Genomic DNA, 21,534 nt, shown 5'->3' with positions numbered 1-21,534 from the left:
TCCGGGAGGAGCTGCCCGGCTAGGTGCTGCGCATGCGCACTAGGGGGGCGCGCCTGGCTCCCGGCTCCACCTCCGCCCCCGCCCCCGCCCCCGCCCAGCTCCCAGGCGGCCTCAGTCATGCCGCCAGCGGGCGTTCCGCTGGGAAGCAAGCGACGCAAACGCGCCGGCTAAGCTAGGGTCGTCTACGGCGCTGAAGAGACGGTGTGGCTCTAGAGAGGGTGGAGACAACGCTGTGACGGGCTTCCCGGCTGCCCTAAGTGGGAGTGGTGTTGGGCTCAGGAAGGAGAGAGGAAGAGGAGCCGAAGGGGGCAGCAGCGCCCGCCGCGGACGGCCTCCCGCGGCGCTGACAGGCTGGGCGGGCGCCTGGCTCTCCCGGGAGTTCGCGCCGCCGCGTCGGGCCCTCGGCCCTCGGTCCCTGGGTCTTGAGCTGTCCGCCTCGGCGCAGGGACAAGGCCGGGTCTTCGCCGCCGAGGGATGTGAGCCGACACCGAGCCCGCGCGGGAGGGCTCCCCGAGGTGCCCAGCCTGGCGGACGCTCGGGCCGGCGCCGGGTTCGGTGCGGGGTCCCGGGGGCTTCGCAGATCTTGGCTCGCCAGACGCGACGTGGAGGAGCTGCCCCTTCGAGGTCCCTGGTGGTCCGATCTCTGGCGCTCGCTGGTGGGTGTTGTCGCCGCCTGGCCTCTGAATGGGGGGTCAGTTGTCTTCCCCAAGCCCCTTTCCACCTCCCGATCCCCGTCTCACTCCTGCTGGTGGCAGTAAACTTCTCAGCCGGGGAAGTCGTCCTCTTTAAGACGAAACCCAGAACCCAGTGTCTTGCTGTTGATATTTGCATCCATGTGTCCCTTATAACCTCTCCCCCTTTACTTATCCCTCTTTAAAAAAAAAAAAAAATTCTGGGTATCTGAGCAGCCTAGAAAAGAGCATCGATTTGCCCTGGATTTCTGCGGCAGTAACCGCTGCTTCTGTTTTTACGTTTCAGAAGCAGGCAACGGGAACAAGATGTGAACTGTTTCTCTTCTGCAGAAAAAGAGGCCCTTCCTTCCCTTCCCGCGACGGTGGGTACGCGAGCGATCGTGGCTGCAGTCTATTGCCGCAAAAGAGGCCAGGGTGTCGGGCCAGCCAGTGCTGGGGCGTGCGTAGGAAGGTTGGATGCGTGTGTAGACAGGCTCACTCTGAACATGGCAGTGCTGAACTTTTAATGTTGGTATGGAAGACTAATTTTGGGGTGTTTTTGGTTCCTGTTGGATCCGTTAAGAAGCAGTCCTTGTTGGTTTTACAAGTGACATGGATTTGTAGAGGAAAGTAAAACGTCGGCCCATACTTTGTCTCCAAGCAGCCCGATTCTTCGTCTTTCAAACAGGAATATTTTCAAGTAATAAGAAATACCCACTGAGTCAACACGTTAGCTGTTTTTGCTGGGGTTTCTACTACCACATTGAATGCTTCCTGGATGGTTTTATCTGCCTAAGTTTGCTGTGTCGGTTGAATGTACCCAGTTTGCTTTCCGGTGGTTATTAATCTGTCAGGGGAAACTCCTCTCTGAATGAAAGGATAGGAGCGGCTGAGTGTGTCATAGAGGGAGGAGAAATGTGGAGAAGGAAAACAGAAGTGGGAATAAGGGTGATGATGATTGCTTTTGGTTTCATGAAGGTTTGTACAAGTGAGCTGTTGGGCTACTGCAATATTCTGATAGAACATCCAGTAGATTTCACTTGCTTATATGTGAACTTATTTGTTGGAGTGTAACATCTGCAAATTGTATGTGTCTGGCACTTGTTAACAGTACATGTATTTACTCGTACAGGAAAGGTTCTGTACTTGCAGGCCAAATACACATATGATGCTTATTTTTGCTCTAACTGAATGTCCTGTGTCTACAGTTTATAACATCTTTTAGAGGTTGGTTGAGAAATAGCTTGTTTCCTAGTGATTTTTCCTTAGGGTTTTGAGACAGGTGTTTCAGGTATGGGACACAAACAGGATACCTTTTCTCTGCTTACCTGGCTATCCCTGAAAGGTGAGATGCTTTTAAGGCAAAATAAAAATAACATTGGCTGTGGAGTTAGATCTGGATTTAAATGATGGTGCTCTTGCTACTTAACATCTGTATTATTTACGACTTATTTTCTTACAAGATTGTTGTGGGGATTGAATAAGATGCATGCAAAGTAGTAAGTTTCTTTTAAATAAAGTAAATTCCTAGGAATCAAATTGGACACTACCACACTGTCATTTCTAGTTCCACACTAATTTTCATCCAGTAAATAGTTGCTTTTTAGCAGAGCAACCTCTGAAAATATAGTTTTACAAAGACATGACATGGTAGAAAGGGAAACCCTGAAGTCTTGGCTGCTGTCATAGCTGGGCAGGCAAAGGAGATTCAGAGAAAGGTAGAATAATTGAGCATATGGTGATCTGCCAGAGACCACAGTTTCTTCCTCTTTTGTATAAGGAGAAAAGGACTTTTAGGTCTTGACTGGCTAAGTAGTCTTACAACCTTTGTAAAGGTTTGACCCTTAACTATCTGTGGTGAGGCCCATTGTGCTACTACCCCCACCAACTATTGTGCTGCCCTCTTGTGGTTGACTGTGTGAAGAACTTTCTTTTGCTTCTCCATTACATTGTTTTTCCTTTTTATGCTTCTTCCTTTAGTTCTGAGTTTCCCAAACAGGCACTCAAATACCAGTGAACACAGTCTTGAACCTGAAATTTGATGTAGTTCATCGTGTCAATGTTAGATATCTACATCCCTTTCTACAATGTCATGTCTTTGTAAAACTATGCTTTGCTCTGCTAAAAAAAGCAACTATGTACTATGTAAAATTAGTGTGGAGCTGGAAATGACAGTGTGGTAGTATCCAATTTGATTCCGAAGTTTGAGGAGTTGTACAGTACTCAAATACATGCTAAATTATAAGAATATTAATACTTGTTAGGTTGTTTGAACCTTCTTACTGAGGTATTTCTTTTTCCCTATGTATGGCAGGAAAAAAATGATTTAAGACTTGAAGGGTCCCTGAATGGAGATAGTTTGAAACTCCTGTATAAGCTTTCATTTGGCTTATCTGATAAAATAATTGATAGAGCTAGTACCAGTTGATCATGGCTTAATCTATATCCTCTCCTTTATAACGTCTGCTTAGTGATTTCACTATAAAACTAATTCTCTTGTTTACTTGTCAGTACATCACTTCCTAGATTTTTTAGTAGTGTACTTCTACTACTATTTCTGATCATCTCCCTAAACTCAATATGCCCCAAATGAAAATTATTTTTTATACACCTGCATAGTTGGTTCTTGAATGTCTCTCAAAGGCTCATGTGTTGAAGGTTTGGTAACCAGCCTTAGCACTACAGGGAGATCTTAGAACCTAGCGAGAGGAAGTTAGGTCAGTAGGGACATGCCCTAGAAGGAGGTATTGGGATGGTGGCCCTTCCTCTCTTTCTGCTTCCTTTCTTCCATGAGGTGAATAGGTCTCCTTTATCATGTGTTCCTGCCATGACGTACTGTCCACTGTAGGCCCAATGCATGAGCAACAATGAACCAAAACCTCTGACACTATGAACCAAAATAAACCTTTCCTCCTTTATAAGTTGATTGTGTCAGGTATTTAGTGCACTAACTGAAAGTTAACTAACACAGTCTCCTAATTTCCTTCTCTCCAGGTTTTGAAGGCTTTAAATTAGGCACCATCTTTAAACTACCTCTTTCAGAAGTATTGAAACCCATTCAAATTGTTTTAAAAAGGTGGGGAGGGAGAATAAGAAACTAATATATTTATATATACCCATTCAGTATGTCTAATATCTATATTTCTTTTTCCTCTCATAGCTCTTCTTTTTCCCTTTTACCATTTGAATCCCAAGACTTATTTCCTGAGCCTAGGTTTTTGAAACTCACATCCATTTCTTAGACGAGATCGGGCGCATTCAGGGTGGTATGGCCGTAGACTTACATCCATTTCTTAGAATCCAGCATCTTTTTCTCTTTGGAATTATCACTGTTATATTCTTCATTATGACATTTTCTTTTCCCCAAATCTTTAGTGCCTTACTACTTTTTACCTATTAAAGTTAACTTTCCTTGGATTTTAGGATACTCTTATCATTCTCTGCTGCATTCAGTCTTTTGTCCAAGGACAGGTATTTTCTGCTGTAGACTTGTAAGCTGGATTCCACACTTTTTTTTTTTTTTTTCGTAAGTACTGGTGTTTGACTCAGGGCCTCACACTTGGTAGGCAAGTGCCACTTGAGCCATGCCCCAGGGACATTTTCCACAGTTTCTAATAAGCAAGCTATGCTTATTTTATCCTTTAACTTTCACTCATGTTGTTCATCTTTTCATCTTCCTTATACCACATCCAGTTCTATATCCTGTGTTACTGCTCATAAGTTATGAAACAATTGAGCAGTGCCTCAGTCTCCTAATACGAAAAATGGTGAGAATGGTAGTACTTTTTCCATAGGGTTATAATGAAAATTAAATGAGTTAATACACTAAAATTCTTCAAGCTTAGTACATTAAAATCTCTTTATTTGTGAGCTATTATTATAATAGCTTCCACCATGACTGCTGTTACTACCACTAAAAATATTCTCAGTTGAAATTCTACCTAATTTGTGAAAATTTCCTATTGTTGTTTTCCCCTGTCTGTATTTCCATAGCTTTTTGTTTAGAATATCTTCATGTTGTTTGGTTATATATTGTGCTTGGTTGCTTATTATTTCCTTAGTGTTGCCATATCTTTTCAAGTTGATTGTGTATGCTTTGAGGAACAATACCTTATTAAAGACAAAAACCATGCACAACGCAGAACACATGGGCAGCATAAATATGTAGAGGCTGGTTGTATATTATAGAAGAGCTTTAGTAACCAAATATTTATTAATACATATAACAGAAGAGGTATTTTGCTATGTCCAAAAGAGATACAGAGAAATACAAAATAGGCTATTTACCCTGAGGTCTTAGAGTATAATTGAGGATATAAGATAAACAATAAAAGCATTTGAGACCATTTAGAGTTAAAGCTCTAGAGAGAAGGTAGAATCAAAACTAGTCAGAACTTGATTTTACATAAGAGGAAGGAACTTGTGTAGGAGGTAATCAAAGATAAAATATATACATGAGCTGTACCTAGAACAACTTGAATGAAGGTTTGTAGGAAAGAGTAGTAAGAATTAGAATTTGATTAATGGTAGTACTGTCAAAAATAGGTGTGTAGAGGATTGAGGGGATATATACAGTTAAGCATATATTTTGGATTTGTTGAGCTTGAGGTGACAGTGGAATAGGCAGGTGAAAGCAGCTAGACAATGGGACATATGACTAGTGTTGGATAGAGAAGTTGAGACTGTCATTGTGGTACGCAGAAGAATGTGGGCCTGGATTGAGTCATGAGAACTGACCATAATTGGAGACTTCATGAAAGAAGAGAATTGATGAAGGAGACAAAAGGAATAGTAGTTAGTAGGACAGAGACAGGAGGGTAGGTAGGTAAAGGTGGATGTCGTCACCGTGTTGATCATTGTTGATCATTGCCAATAAATTAGAAACAGTAGAACTGAAAAAAGGTCTTAAAGTATGTACTAGTGTTATTCCTAATATGAAGTCTGGAAAACCAGTAAAGAAAATTGCTTATAGTTTTCCCATGTAGAAATAACCACTTACATTTTGTTTAACAAAAGACTTTTGAGTTTAACAGTTGGATAATTAGCTTCTATCCCAAGCTCTCCCATCACTGGGACTTATGATGAGAATTTTAGATTATTAGAAGGGTATTTTTTGACAGCGTGTCTGTCATTCATCTGTGTCCTCTCATGTCATGCTGTGCAGGTACTGTGTTCCTTGTAGCTCAAATCCAGTATCTCATCATCTAAAATAGGTCCAAGAATAGATGAGGTTTCTTGGTTTTGATTTCTTGATATGGTTTCTCTTGAATTGAAAACGTGTGAAGGACAACTTACATATCCTTCGTATACTTAATGTATAAGATCAAAAGGACCTAGGTTAACTGCAGTAGACCTTACTGTTCAAAAAAAGCACAAAGGAGGCACACAACAGTCCATAGCAATTCTGAAATTCCACTAGGCATGTGTTGCCAATTCTTTGATTATGACTGAGAATCTCTTGCTTTTTCAGAGTTGTTTCCTTTTTTATTATTCTAATAATAAATTAGAACAATTAAAATACTGTCATAAAAGTTATGTGAATGTGGCCTCTTTATTTCTGAAATTTTCCATTCAGTATTTTTGGATCATGGTTTATGATGGGTAACTGAAACCATAGAGAAAATAAGGGTAAGGGAGGACTACTGTAGTAACTGTTGCTTTCATTCCAGGCTAATACACCTCTTTCAAAAACTGTGGACTTCCAGTGTGTCAGTTCATAATCTACTGCATCAGGCAAGACCATACCCACAAATCTCTTGAGAGGAGGTATTTCCTATGTTAGGTTCCCTATGAGGCCACTAGGAACAATACTCTTAAAATTCTTAGATAATCTTTTGTCTGGAAGGATCAAAAAGTAACTGACTTAGATATTAACACACAGTCTGATAGTCCTAGTCTAGATCTTTGCCTTGAGAACACTTTATTGACTAAAAAGCCTGCTCTGACCTCTTTTCATTTCTTTAAGATGCCCTGTAAAAAGTGAACAGCTAATGTTTTACCTTTGTTTAAATTGCAAAGGCTGTTAAAAGAAATCAAATTGCTTCAATGTTCTGCCTTGAATATCCTTAATTTTGTATTTTATTTACCATGTTACTATAGGTGATAGTTCTGTCAAACTCTCTAGTAGTATATGAGTCTCATTTTATGCAGTTTTCAATAGCATTTTTCTCATTTTGGGTAAGGCCCTCACTGACAATTTCCTTGAGGCTTGTTGGGCTTCCATTACATATCGTCAAGTTCCCCCCGCCTTTTCAGATTATTTATTCATTTATTCATATATGCATACATTGTTTGGGCCATCTCTCCTCCCTGCCCTCTGCCCCCTCTCTTCTCCCCCCCCCCCCCGCCTCCTTGCTTCCAGGCAGTCTGCCCTATTCTCCAATTTTGTTGAAGAGTAGACATAATCAATAATAAGAAAGACATAGCAATTTTGTTAGTTGAGATAAAGATAGCTATACAGAGAGATTCCTAGCATTGCTTCCATGCACAAGTGTACTACAACCCAAATTCATTCATCTCTACCTGACCTCTTCACTACTTCCCGGTCACCTTCCCCTATTGACCTCTGTCATTTTAAGGTTACTGTATTAGCTCCTCTGCAGTGGGGACATCGAACACTTTCACATTTTGGGTTTCCTACTTATTCCCATTCCTCCCATATGTGCTCTCCCCTTAGCATGTGACCCAGGTCCAACAACACTGCTGCATCTGCATATGAGGGAGAACATATGATTTTTGGTCTTCTGAGCCTGGCTAACCTCGCTCAGAATGATGTTCTCCAGTTCCATCCATTTACTTGCAAATGGTAAGATTTCATTCTTCTTCATGGCTGAGTAAAACTCCATTGTGTATAAATACCACATTTTCTTAATCCATTCATTAGTAGTGGGGCATCTTGGCTATTTCCATAACTTGGGTATTGTAAATAGTGCTGCAATAAACATGGGTGTGAAGGTGCCTCTGGAGTAACCTGAGTCACATTCCTTTGGGTATATCCCTAGGAATGGAACTGTGGGATCAGATGGCAGATCTATGTTTAGTTTTTTAAGAAGCCTCCATATTGTTTTCCAAAGTGGTTACACTAGCTTGTGTTCCCACCAGCAGTGTACAAGGGTTCCTTTTTGCCCACATCCTCGCCAACACCTGTTGTTGGTGGTGTTTTTGATGATAGCTATTCTAACAGGGGTGAGGTGGAATCTTAGTATGGTTTGATTTGTACTTCCTTTATGGCCAGAGATAGCATTTTTTCATGTGTTTTTTGGCCCATTGAATTTCTTCTTTTGAGAAAGTTCTGTTTAGTTCAGTTGCCCATTTCTTAATTGGTTTCATTGATTTGCGGAGAGTTTAGTTTTTCAAGTTCCCTGTATATTCTGGTTATCAATCCTTTGTCTGACTAATAGCTGGCAAATATTTTGTCCCACTCTGTGGGTGGTCTCTTCAGTTTAGAGACCATTTCTTTTGTTGTGCAGAAGCTTTCTAATTTTATGTAGTCCTCTTTGTCCATCCTTTCTCTTAGTTGCTGAGCTGCTGGGGTTCTATTGATGAAGTCCTTGCCTATACCTGTTGCTTCCATCGTATTCCCTGGTCTTTCCTGTACTAACTTAAGAGTTTCGGGTCTAATATTAAGGTCCTTGATCCATTTTGAGTTGATACTAGTACAGGGTGATAAACATGGATCTAGGTTCAGTTTTCTGCAGGCAGATAACCACTTTTCCCAGCAACATTTGTTGTAAAGGCTGACTTTTCTCCATCATATGTTTTGGGCGCCTTTGTCAAAAATAAGGTGGGCATAGCTGTGTAAATTCATATCTGGGTCCACTGTTCTGTTCCACTGGTCTTCATGTCTGTTTTTGGGCCAGTACCATGCTGTTTTTATTGCTATTGCTTTGTAATATTGTTTGAAGTTGGGTATTGTGATACCTCCAGCATTGTTCTTTTTGCTCAGTATTTCCTTGGTTATTTGCGGTCTCTTGTGTTTCCAAATGAACTTTAGGGTAGATTTTTCAATCTCTGTGATGAATGTCATTGGGATTTTGATGGGAATCGCATTGAACATGTAGATTGCTTTTGGTAGTATAGCCATTTTTACTATGTTGATTCTACCAATCCATGAGCATGGGAGATCTTTCCACTTTCTGTAATCTTCTTCCGTCTCTTTCTTCAGGGGTTTGTAGTTCTCCTTGTAGAGGTCATTCACATCTTTGTTAAGTTTACTCCAAGGTATTTGATTTCTTTTGAGGCTATTGTGAATGGAATTGTTTCCATATATTCCTTCTCAGTTTGTTCATTTTTGGTGTACAGAAAAGCTAATGGTTTTTGTAAGTTGATTTTGTATGCTGCCACCTTGCTGAAGCTGTTTATGATGTCTAGGAGTTCTTTGGGTCTTTGCGATACAGGATCATGTCTTCTGCAAAGAGAGATATTTTGTCAGTTTCTTTCCCTACTTGTATTCCTTTTATTTCTTCTTGTCTAATTGCTCTGGCTAAGAATTCCAGGACTATGTTAAATAGGAGTGGAGATAGTGGGCACCCTTGTCTCATTCCTGATTTTAGGGGAAATGGTTCAGTTTTCTCCATTAAGTATGATGTTGGCTATAGGTTTGTCATGTATAGCCTTTACAATGTTGAGGTACATTCCTTTTATTCCTAGTTTCCTTAGAGCTTTTATCATGAAGTTGTGTTGAATCTTATCAAAGTCTTTTTCTGCATCTATTGAGATGATCAAGTGGTTTTTGTTTTTTTTTATTGTTTTTGGTGCTGGGATCGAACCCAGGGCCTCGCACATGCTAGGAAAGTGCTGTGCCACTGAGCTACATCCCATCCCTGATCAAGTGTTTTGTTTTGCTTCTATTAATGTGCTGTATTACATTTATAGATTTGTGTATGTTGAACCACCTCAGCATCCCTGGGATAAAGCCGACTTGGTTGTGGTGAATGATCTTTTCTGATATATTTGGATTTGGTTTGCCATTATTTTATTGAGGAAGTTTGCATCAATGTTCATTAAGGAGATTGGCCTATAGTTCTCCTTTTTGGAGGTGTCTTTGTCTGGTTTTGGGATGAGTGTAATACTGGCTTCATAGAATCAGTTAGGCAGTATTCCTTCCCTTCGTATTTCATGGAAAAGTTTAAGGAGAGTTGGTATTAGCTCTTCCTTAAAGGTCCGATAGAATTCAGCAGAGAATCCATCAGGTCCTGGACTTTTCTTTTTTGGGAGACTTTTACTACTTCAATTTCATGTCATAGATCTGTATAGGTGGTTAATATCCTCTTGGTTTAGTTTTTGATGGTCATAAATATCTAAAAATTTGTCCATTTCTTTAAGATTTTCAAATTTATTGGACTATAGGTTCTCAAAGTAGTCTTTGATGACTCACTGAATTTCCTTGGTGTTTGTTGTTATCTCCCCTTTTGTTTCTGATTTTACTGATTTGGGTTTTTTCTCTCTTCATTTTAGTCAGATTTACCAGCTTTTTGTTTCATTGATTCTTTGTATGGTTTTTTGGTCTTTATTTCATTAATTTTGGCCCTTATTTTTATTATTTCTCTCCTTCTGCTTGTTTTGGGTTTTGCTTGTTCTTATTTTTCTAGGAGTTTGACATGTAGCATTAGGTCATTTATTTGAGATATTTCTGTCCTTTTAATATATGTGCTCATGGCTATAAACTTTCCTCTTAGGACTGTCTTTGCTGTGTCCCATAGGTTCTGGTAAGTTGTGTTTTCATTTTCTTTAACTTCCAGGAACCTTATAATTTCCTCTTTTATTTCATCAGTGACTCACTGATCATTGAGCAATGTGTTGTACAGATTCCAATTGTTTGCATATTTTCTGCTGTTTTCGTTGATGAGTTCTAGTTTTAATGCATTGTGATCAGATAGAATGCAAGGGGTCATTTCTGTTTTCTTATATTTGCTGGGGCTTGCTTTGTGCCTAAGCTGTGATCAATTTTGGAGAAAGTTCCATGGGCTGCTGAGAAGAATGTATATTGTGTGGATAGTGTATGAAATATTCTATAGACATCAGCTAGGTTCATTTGATCTATGTTGTGATTTAGTTCTAGACTTTCTTTATGGATTTTTTTTTGTTTGGATGACCTATTTAGTGGTTATAGGGGGATATTAAAGTCTCCCACTACCACTGTGGTGGAGTCTATATGTGCTTGTAAGTCCTTTAAAGTATGTTTGATGAAATTGCGTGCACTGACATTGGGTGCATAAAGGTTGATAATGGTTATTTCCTTTTGGTGTATTTCCCCCTTTATTAGTATGAAGTGTCTTTTTTAATCTCATTTAATAAATGTAAGTTTGAAGTCTACTTTGACTGAGATAAGTATTGCTATTCTTTCCTGTTTTCATGGGCCACTGGCTTGGTAAATCTTCTAGCCTTTTACCCTAAGCCAGTGTTTGTTTCTGTCAATGAGATGGGTCTCCTGTAAACAATAGATTGTTGCATCTTCTTTTTTAATGTAGTTTGCCAAATGGTGTCTTTTGATGGGGGAGTTGAGTCTGTTGATGTTCGGTGTTAATATTGATAGGTATGTGGTGATTCCTCCCATTTAGTTGTTTTTCTCAATCCCCTTTAATCTGTGAAGACACACCTCAGATAAGTCCTTGGATCTGTTCCTGGATACACTATAACGGTTCCCTAACCTAATGGTTCTTATCAGAATTACCCACAGGACTTGTTGAAACAAATTTCTGGGCTCCACCTCTTAGTTTCTGTTTCAGTATGTCTGAAGTGGGATCTGAGCATTTGCATTTCTCATAGGTTCCCAGAGGATGCTCAAGATGTTGCTCTAGACCAGATTCTGAGAATCACTGATTTAACCTGGGGGTTGCCAAAGTTTTTCTATTAAGAACCAAATAGTATCTTAGACATTGTAGGCAAATTATCTCTGTTGCAGCTACACTGTGCCATTGTAGCACAAAAGCAATCATAGACAGTATATAAACAAATGGACATTGCTGTGGTTCCAATAAAATTTTATGTACAAGAACAGGCAACTGGCTGAATTTGACATGTGAACCCTTAATTTGCAAATTCCCAACTTATGTCATTACTTGACTTCATAGTCTCTTCAAATCACTCTTCCATTTTTTACTCCTCTTTAGAGCAAAACTCTTTGAAAGAACTGTCTGTATGTCTCTTTTTAGTCTTTTAAAAAACATAGACTTTTCTTAAACAGGTAACACATTTAATGTTTTATAATTTAAAAATGTAGCAAATATCTTTGTGTGTGTGTATCTATCTATCTATCTATATCTATATCTCACTGTGTGTTAAATAGAAGATGAATTGTATAAGTGTTATGTGGTAACTAATTTCAACCCATATTGCCAAATTGATGTAGAAGTGCCAGTTTATACTTTTCTACACTTTTGCTAACATAATGTATTTTTAGATGCTTTATATTTGCCAAGACATGAAAATTAGAAGCTTGTATATGTGTGTCTGTGTTCTCATGTGTGTGTGTGTGTGTGGTTCTGGATTCTGAATTCAGGGTGTTGGGCTTGCTAGATAGGTGCTCTACTGTTTGAACACAGAATCTCAATTTTAATTTGCTTTTAATTATTTTGTTTTGGGACCTGCACATTCTAAGAACGTACTATGTGCATTCTTCTTTTGATGTTTTTTCATTGTCTAAATTGTTTTCCTTTTATCTCCTAGCCCATGTTTTAATAGATGTGTGAAATTTCTAAAACATTTCTTTGTTTTTAACAATTACGATCATTCTCCTCTGTTATTTTTGAGGCACTTAAGATATTTATTTAGTACTTAGATTATGCATTAACTGAATGGAAATCATAGATTTAAGAATTGTGAGGAACACCAGGTTTTAATTTATTAATTTTTTAATGGAAGTTAGGAAGGTTACATCTGCAGGAAGAGTTGTTAAATTTTTATCTCTAGTCATAAATGAACTCTTCCAAATACCAATCTCAAGTTTTGGTTGCCATCTAGATTCTGGTATAATTGCCCAACTATTTAGAAACTATGTTTCTAAATGGATATGTGTAAAAAAGTAGTCTTTATTTTTTTTTGCCTTCCTACATCATGGGGAAATGTCTTTCTCATTTATTTCTGTTAATGGTTTTATAGATCTCCAAAGTTTGAACACTGCCCTCTTGTCTTTCACTCCATTGGCTTCCTCCATGTTCACTTAGTCACCAAGTAGTATCAAATCTTGTTTTTATTTTATTCTCATCATTTGACTGTTTCAACTCAGGATTTGCTATTGACTATACTGTTGCAGTAGCTTTGTGACTGTTCACTTTACCTTTCTAATTCATTGTGGGATAAAATTTAAGTTCTTTGGTCTGACATTTAAGTCTTTCTTTCCTAACTTTACACTATATTAGGTAGCATTGCATTCATTTGCAAGTAGCAAGATGTCTGGTGGTAGGTAGATGATTTCTGACCCTGAAATAAAGTCAGTTGCTTGAGCATGCCAAGTGGTTTGTTCTCTTGGCCTTTCTTGTTAGGTTGTTTGAGATCTTATTTCTTTTTCGATGTGTTTATTGCTATAAACTTCCCTCTTAGATCTTTGTTTGCTGTACTGATTGAACTTCTAAAAGAAAGGCAGATCTGGTTACCTCATGGTCTTGTGACTATTGTATCTTAAATTCATGCCTAGATTCAGGTAGAAAAAAGAGGAAAGGGAAAAAAACAAGAAGATCATAGTCAGCTCCTTTTAAAGATGGTCTTCAGAAATTACCCAATAACTTCTACTTGAATCTCATTTGCTAAAACTAGTCCACATAGCTATCCATTGATAGGGATTTGCAGTGTTTTGTTGGGCCCCAAGAAAATTGGGCTTTTGTATCAAGGAAGATACAAACTCTTGTGAGATGTTTTTCCTTACCCATTCATCTAAATCCAATCCATTTTTTGAAGATCAGTTTTAAGTCTAACTTTTCTTTAGTAAAACTCATCAAGTTATTCCAGTTCAAAATGTTATTTTCCCCCTATAGATACCACTAAGAATTGGCAGAGTAATTCATTTGTTGAGGAATTCATATTATGTTTCTCAGGTTGATAACTCCAGATTGCCCACTGGGAATTTGTAATCTGATATCTTGCACTGTGCTTTGTAGTAGTATTTGACAGAATTATTGCTGTCAAGAAGACTTCTTTGTATATGAAAGATACCTTATCAATGTCTCTTTGATTTGTAACTTTATTGTTTTTTCCAATAGGCCAGTGTTCTGAAAAAGATTCTGGATGGAAATGGCTTGCCTTACAATGACAGAAATGGAAGCAACTTCCACATCTCCTGTACATCAGAATGGTGATGTTTCTGGAAATGCTAACTCTGTGAAGCAAATAGATCCAGTCTTTCAGGTGTATCTTTATCATTCCCTTGGAAAAGCTGAGGGAGATTATCTGAAGTTCCCAATGGGAGAGTATGTTGCAGAGGAAATGTGTATTGCTGCTTCTAAAGCTTGTGGTAAGTATTAAAAATCAGCATTTTTCTTTTATTTTTTTTTAAAGCAAGGATTTATTTTAGTATAACAGCATAAACATAGACAAGTTGTGGGTGTCGAGAGAAAAAGAAAGAAACATTTCCTGTTCCCTGCACAGGAAATGGGAGCAGAGACTCCAGCATTTTTCTTCTTAATAGATCATTGCTTTAATATGCAACTCTAAAATAGTATACATGTATAGTGTGTTGCTGTGGTTAGCAGGTGTGTTTGCACATGCTAAAATGCAAGAATAGTACTACAGTAGAATTTAAGGTAATTTTGCTTAGGACTAGATATCAAAGCAAATAGAAGCCTATAAATATTTGCTAAGCACTTGTTACAAGATCAAGTAAGGTGACTAAAGAATCCTATTGTAGGATATCTCAAAAGTTAATCTTACAATTATATCCTGAGTGCAGCATGGAAATAGTGTATCAGTGTGTTAGAATATGTATTTAGTTCAAATTCTTTTTTTTTTTTTTTTGCAGTACTGGGGCTTGAACTTAGTGCCTATTTTTTTTTTTTTTTGTGATGGGTTTTTTTCAAGATAGGGTCTTGTGGAACTGTTTGCCCAGGCTGGCTTTTAACTGCCATCCTCCTGATCTCTGCCTTCTGAGTAACTAAGAGTACTGGTGCGAGCCATTGGTGTGCAGTTGGTTCCATTTATTGATTAAATATTTTACAGCTATGTTTGACAAATCAGGTTTTTCCTAGTTAGCCTCCGAAGATCTCTGTCAGTCTTTCCTCATACACACGTTTTTTTCTTGTCTCTTGATGTATCTTGAAATCATTTTTACTCTTGAGATCTGATTATTTTATATCCTATTCAAAACTGTGGCCTATAGAACTCTTTCTGTAGTCCAGTAGGTCCTGTTCTCATGGTATCTAATTTTTAAATATTCTTTTAATTGACTAGATATTTCTTTTTGAAGAATAGTAGTGTGATTTTAATTCTAGAAATAAATGTCTAATATAAATAAGAAAATTCCATAACATTAATTTATCCTGTCTTATTTAACAAAGCAAATGAGGTCAGCTGATCAGTAGAGATCAGGATAGCCATTAAATGTAAGTTGGAAAAAATGATTTACATATATCCAGTCTTGAAATAGGATATGAAAATGTAGTAAAGCTCACTACCGATAATTGGAAGATGAACAGTTTAAGTCTATAAACAGTATGCTTTCATTTAAATAAATATCCTTTTATTATCTGAAGTCTAACTTTTTTTTTTGAGGTACTGGGACTTGAACTCAGGGCCTATACGTTGATCCATCAGCCCTTTTAGTGATTTTTTTTTTTTGAAGTGTACTTTTTTTTTTCCTTTTTCTTTTATTATTCATATGTGCATACAAGGCTTGGTTCATTTCTCCCCCCTGCCCCCACCCCCTCCCTTACCACCCACTCTGCCCCCTCCCCCTCCCCCCCAATACCCAGCAGAAACTATTTTGCCCTTATTTCTAATTTTGTTGTAGAGAGAGTATAAGCAATAATAGGAAGGAACAAGGGTTTTTGCTGGTTGAGATAAGGATAGCTATACAGGGCATTGACTCACATTGATTTCCTGTGCGTGGGTGTTACCTTCTAGGTTAATTCTTCTTGAACTAACCTTTTCTCTAGTACCTGTTCCCCTTTTCCTATTGGCCTCAGTTGCTTTTAAGGTATCTGCTTTAGTTTCTCTGCATTAAGGGCAACAAATGCTAGCTAATTTTTTAGGTGTCTTACCTATCCTCACCCCTCCCTTGTGTGCTCTCGCTTTTATCATGTGCTCATAGTCCAATCCCCTTGTTGTGTTTACCCTTGATCTAATGTCCACATATGAGGGAGAACATACGATTTTTGGTCTTTTGGGCCAGGCTAACCTCACTCAGAATGATGTTCTCCAATTCCATCCATTTACCAGCGAATGATAACATTTCGTTCTTCTTCATGGCTGCATAGAATTCCATTGGGTATAGATACCACATTTTCTTAATCCATTCGTCAGTGGTGGGGCATCTTGGCTGTTTCCATAACTTGGCTATTGTGAATAGTGCCGCAATAAACATGGGTGTGCAGGTGCCTCTGGAGTAACCTGTGTCACAGTCTTTTGGGTATATCCCCAAGAGTGGTATTACTGGATCAAGTGGTAGATCGATGTCTAGCTTTTTGAGTAGCCTCCAAATGTTTTTCCAGAGTGGTTGTACTAGTCTACATTCCCACCAACAGTGTAAGAGGATTCCTTTTTCCCCACATCCTCGCCAACACCTGTTGTTGGTGGTGTTGCTGATGATGGCTATTCTAACAGGGGTGAGGTGGAATCTTAGCGTGGTTTTAATTTGCATTTCCTTTATTGCTAGAGCTGGTGAGCATTTTTTCATGTGTTTTTTGGCCATTTGAATTTCTTCTTTTGAGAAAGTTCTGTTTAGTTCACTTGCCCATTTCTTTATTGGTTCATTAGTTTTGGGAGAATTTAGTTTTTTAAGTTCCCTGTATATTCTGGTTATCAGTCCTTTGTCTGATGTATAGTTGGCAAATATTTTCTCCCACTCTGTGGGTGTTCTCTTCAGTTTAGAGACCATTTCTTTTGATGAACAGAAGCTTTTTAGCTTTATGAGGTCCCATTTATCTATGCTATCTCTTAGTTGCTGTGCTGCTGGGGTTTCATTGAGAAAGTTCCTACCTATACCTAATAACTCCAGAGTATTTCCTACTCTTTCCTGTATCAACTTAAGAGTTTGTGGTCTGGTATTAAGATCCTTGATCCATTTTGAGTTAATCTTGGTATAGGGTGATATACATGGATCTAGTTTCAGTTTTTTGCAGACTGCTAACCAGTTTTCCCAGCAGTTTTTGTTGAAGAGGCTGCTTTTTCTCCATCGTATATTTTTAGCTCCTTTATCAAAGACAAGTTGGTTACAGTTGTGTGGCTTCATATCTGGGTCCTCTATTCTGTTCCACTGGTCTTCATGTCTGTTTTTGTGCCAGTACCATGCTGTTTTTATTGTTATTGCTTTGTAATATAGTTTGAAGTCAGGTATTGTGATACCTCCTGCATTGTTCTTTTGACTGAATATTGCCTTGGCTGTTCGTGGTCTCTTGTGTTTCCATATAAATTTAACAGTAGATTTTTCAATCTCTTTAATGAATGTCATTGGAATTTTGATGGGAATTGCATTAAACATGTAGATTACTTTAGGGAGTATCGACATTTTTACTATGTTGATTCTACCAATCCATGAGCATGGGAGATCTCTCCACTTTGTATAGTCTTCTTCAATCTCTTTCTTCAGAAGTGTATAGTTTTCCTTGTAGAGGTCTTTCACATCTTTTGTTAGGTTTACACCTAGGTATTTGATTTTTTTTGAGGCTATTGTAAATGGAATTGTTTTCATACATTCTTTTTCCGTTTTCTCATTGTTAGTGTATAGAAATGCTAATGATTTTTCTATGTTGATTTTATATCCTGCTACTTTGCTATAGCTATTGATGATGTCTAGAAGCTTCTGAGTAGAGTTTTTGGGTCTTTAAGGTATAGGATCATGTCATCTGCAAATAGGGATATTTTGACAGTTTCTTTACCTATTTGTATTCCTTTTATTCCTTCTTCTTGCCTAATTGCTCTGGCTAGGAATTCCAGTACTATGTTGAATAGGAGTGGAGATAGTGGGCATCCTTGGTTGGTTCCTGATTTTAGAGGAAATGGTTTCAGTTTTTTTTAGTGATTTCTTTTTTTTTTGAGATAGGGTCTCAAACTATTTGCCCAGGCTGGCTTCAAACTGTGATCCTCCTGATCTCTGCCTCCTTAGTAGTTAGGATTACAGGCATGAGCCACTAAATCCTGGCTGATGTCTAATTCTTAAAGCAAATGGTTCCAAAGAGGGAGTTTTATAAATTGAAATGACTTATAAGTAGCAGTTTCTATCCATTCCCAGCCTGTAGTGGCTATTTTCTTCAGATTAATAAATAATTTAGGTTAATCTCTTATGCAATTTTTATTATACCACAAGCTTGCTTTTATTAGACTTATAGCTCTCAGTTATCATATATTATACATGAATTTCTTTTGAATACATGCAAAAATGTATACATTGTTATTTAAAAATAATTTTCAACCCCCGTGACTCTAGTTACAGATTTCCTATAATATGTGCTGACTGTCTTAGATTTGTTTTTTTTAGAGTTCCTATAAAAACTCTATCTGTATAAAAGTACTGCACACACCTGTGATTTCTTTCTATTATAAATAAGGTTCTAATTGAATTTGAAAATGGTCCAGTAGAATGTAGTTTTCAAGAAACTAAAAATCCTAAAAAAATCTCTTAAGACTATTATGACAATAATTTCAAAGTAACTATATTCCTGACTGTTTCAAAGCAGTTTGGAGAGGTTTTTTAAACCTGAAGATTTTATGTTTAACTTCATTGACAGTTTTAGTCCATATTAAGATGTTTATAAAATGCTTAGCTAGTCTGTTCAGTAGCTTTGATAATTTGTTATCAGATGTAGGATGTGAGTAATAACCATCATCCTATCTCATTTTATTTATATAATTTTTAATTTGAGAAGCCAAAGAAAAGGAATAAAATGTGAACAAGACATCCCATTCTAGTTTAGTAATGTTGCAGATATAGTTCCATTAAATAATACATGGGAGGCTGGGAAAGAGAACAATGGGCAAAGAAAAAGAAATGATGATTGGAGGTGTAAAACTATTTTGCATAGGCTTTTTGAGGGATGGATTCAGCCTCCTTTTATCTTGGCCTTGCTGAACCCTTTTTCTTTTTCTTTTCTCACTTGACACAAAGTTAAAAGTAAGAATTGGTTGCTTTGTGTATTCATCAGTTGTTCTTAGGAAGAGCAAGTTGCTTTACTTTTTCTGTTAGAGACCCTTCCAACTACCAAAAACTGCTAATAGTAAGGCTGCTTAAAATATGGATATAAAGACCATATAATACAGAAAAATGATTTTAATGTTGAATATTTTTAAATTTAAAATTTCTAAGTACTCTATAGAACTAAATACTGAAGCCAAAAAATTGTTGTTTACTTTGTTTTGATTTAGTGACTAGAAGGAAATACAGGGTAGCTAAATATTAGTGATCCTAATGCCTGTAACATACTGTTTGGATCACCGTAGCTTGGTAGTAGGTTGTTGTTTTTTTATTTGCAGTATTGAAGATCAAACCGAGGCCTTGCACATGCTAGGCAAGCTAACCCCCAGTGTGGTAGTAAGTTTTGAAACTTCCTTGTTCTTTTACAAAATTATTTTGGCAATTCTAATCCCTTTGATTTTCACAATTAAGTTGTTGATTACTGCATAAAAGGCAGCTGAGATTTCAATAGTGATTGCATTGCATACACAGGTCCACTTGAGAGCATTGCCATCTTAGCAATGGTTCCAATATAATCCATGGGATGTCTTTCTTTTGTTGTTGTTCATTTATTCACATGTGCATACATTGTTTTGGTCATTTCTCCCCACTGTCCTCCTTCCTCCACCCTTCCTTCCCTCCCCCACTCAGTTCCAGGCAGGTCCTCTTCTATGCTTATCACTAATTATGTTGAAGAAAAGACATAAGCATAATAAGGAAGATAAAGCATTTTTGCTAGTTGAGTTAAGGGTAGCTATACAGAGAGATTCCTACTATTGCTTTCGTGTGTCCATGTGTTACGACGTATGTTGATTCAACTCTAACTGATCTTTATATTGGTTCCTGATTCCCTGCTCATGATAACTTCTGTCATTTAAGGTTTCTGTATTAGTTCCTCTGGAGTGGGGACATCAAACGCTTTCATGTTTTGGGTTTTCTACCTATTCCTATATCTGCTGTATGTGCTCTCCCCTTGTCATGTGATCCAAGTCCAATCACATTGCTTTGCCCTGGATCTAAAGTCTGCATATGAGGGAGAACATACGATTTTTGGTCTTCTGAGCCTGGCTGACCTCATTCAACATGGTGTTCTCCAGTTCCATCCATTTACCTGCAAATGATAAAATTTCATTCTTCTTCATGGCTGAGTAAAATTCCATTGTGTACAAGTACCACATTTTCTTGAACCATTCATTGGTAGTGGGGCATCTTGGTTGTTTCCGTAACTTGGCTATTGTGAATAGTGCTACAATAAACATGAGTGTGCAGGTGCCTCTGGAGTAACCTGTGTTGCATTCCTTTGGGTATATCCCAGGAGTGAGATTGCTGGATCATACGGCAGGTCCATGTTTAGATTTTTAAGAAGTCTCCAAATTTTTTTCCAGAGTGGTTGTACCAGCTTGCATTCCCACCAGCAGTGGGTTAGGGTTCCTTTTTCCCCACATTCCTTGCCAGCACATGTTGTTGGTGGTGTTTTTGGTGATGGCTATTCTAACAGGGGTGAAGTGGAATCTTAGTGTGATTTTGATTTGCATTTCCTTTATGACCAGAGATGGTGAGCATTTTTTCATGTGTTTTTTGGCCATTTGAATTTCTTCTTTTGAAAAAGTTCTGTTTAGTTCAGTTGCCCATTTCTTAATTGGTTCATTGATTTTAGGAGAGTTTAGTTTCTTAAGTTCCCTGTATATTCTGGTTATCAGTCCTTGTCTGATGTATAACTGGCAAATACTTTCTCCCACTCTGTGGGTGGTCTTTTCAGTTTAGAGACCATTTCTTTTGTTGTGCAGAAGCTTTTTAATTTTATGAAGTCCATGGATATCTTTTATGTAGATATTCTTTAATTTTTTTCCAGCAATGTATTATGGTTTTCAGTTTTTTGCTTCTTGAATTTATTCATAGGTATTTCATTTACGTGGATGTTAGTGTAAATGGAATTGTTTCATTATTATCCTTTTTGGATTGCTCATTGCTAGGGTCTGGAAATACAACTGACTTTTGTACTGATATTGTATCTTGCAAATTTGCTGAATAATTATTTGGGGAGGATTATTTTCTTATAAGATCATGTCATGTGCAAATAGAGACAGTTTTAATTTTTTATTTCTAATTTGGATGTCTTATTTATTTTTCTTACCTAATTGCTTTGGCTAAAACTTTTTTTTTTAAATTATTCATTTATTCACATGTGAATACATTGTTTGGGTCATTTCTCCCCCATGTCCCCCTTCCCCACCCTTCCCCCCTCCTCCCCTCACAGGCAAAACTTGTTCTGCCCTTATCTCTAATTTTGTTGAAGAAAAGACATAAGCATAATAAGGAAGAAAAAGAGTTTTTGCTAGTTAAGTATTGCTATACAGAAAGATTCCTAGCATTGCTTTCATGTACACATGTGTTACAACCCATGTTGATTTATCTCTAACTGATCTTTACACTGGTTCCTGATCCCCTTCTCATGTTAGCCTCTGTTGCTTTTAAGGTTTTTGTGTTAGTTCCTCTGGAGTGGGGACATCAAATGCTTTCATGTTTTGGGTTTTCTACCTATTCCTA

At 37.8% G+C, this 21,534-nt stretch overlaps 1 protein-coding gene across 1 annotated transcript in view; it reads left to right on the top strand.

The window, feature by feature from the left end:
• Window positions 1–594: 594 nt before the first annotated feature.
• Jak2 (Janus kinase 2) overlaps window positions 595–21,534 on the top strand; it is a 95,371-nt gene continuing 74,431 nt past the window's right edge. The window contains exons 1-3 of the mRNA XM_020173383.2: window positions 595–656; window positions 979–1,054; window positions 13,868–14,118. Coding sequence (XP_020028972.1) covers window positions 13,893–14,118 — 226 coding nt within the window. The 5' untranslated portion in view covers window positions 595–656; window positions 979–1,054; window positions 13,868–13,892. The remainder of the gene's footprint in view (window positions 657–978; window positions 1,055–13,867; window positions 14,119–21,534) is intronic.

Source organism: Castor canadensis, chromosome 13 (assembly GCF_047511655.1).
Source record: "Castor canadensis chromosome 13, mCasCan1.hap1v2, whole genome shotgun sequence".
In the NCBI taxonomy this organism is placed as follows: domain Eukaryota; kingdom Metazoa; phylum Chordata; class Mammalia; order Rodentia; family Castoridae; genus Castor; species Castor canadensis.
This window is presented reverse-complemented; position numbering and strand designations above follow the sequence as displayed.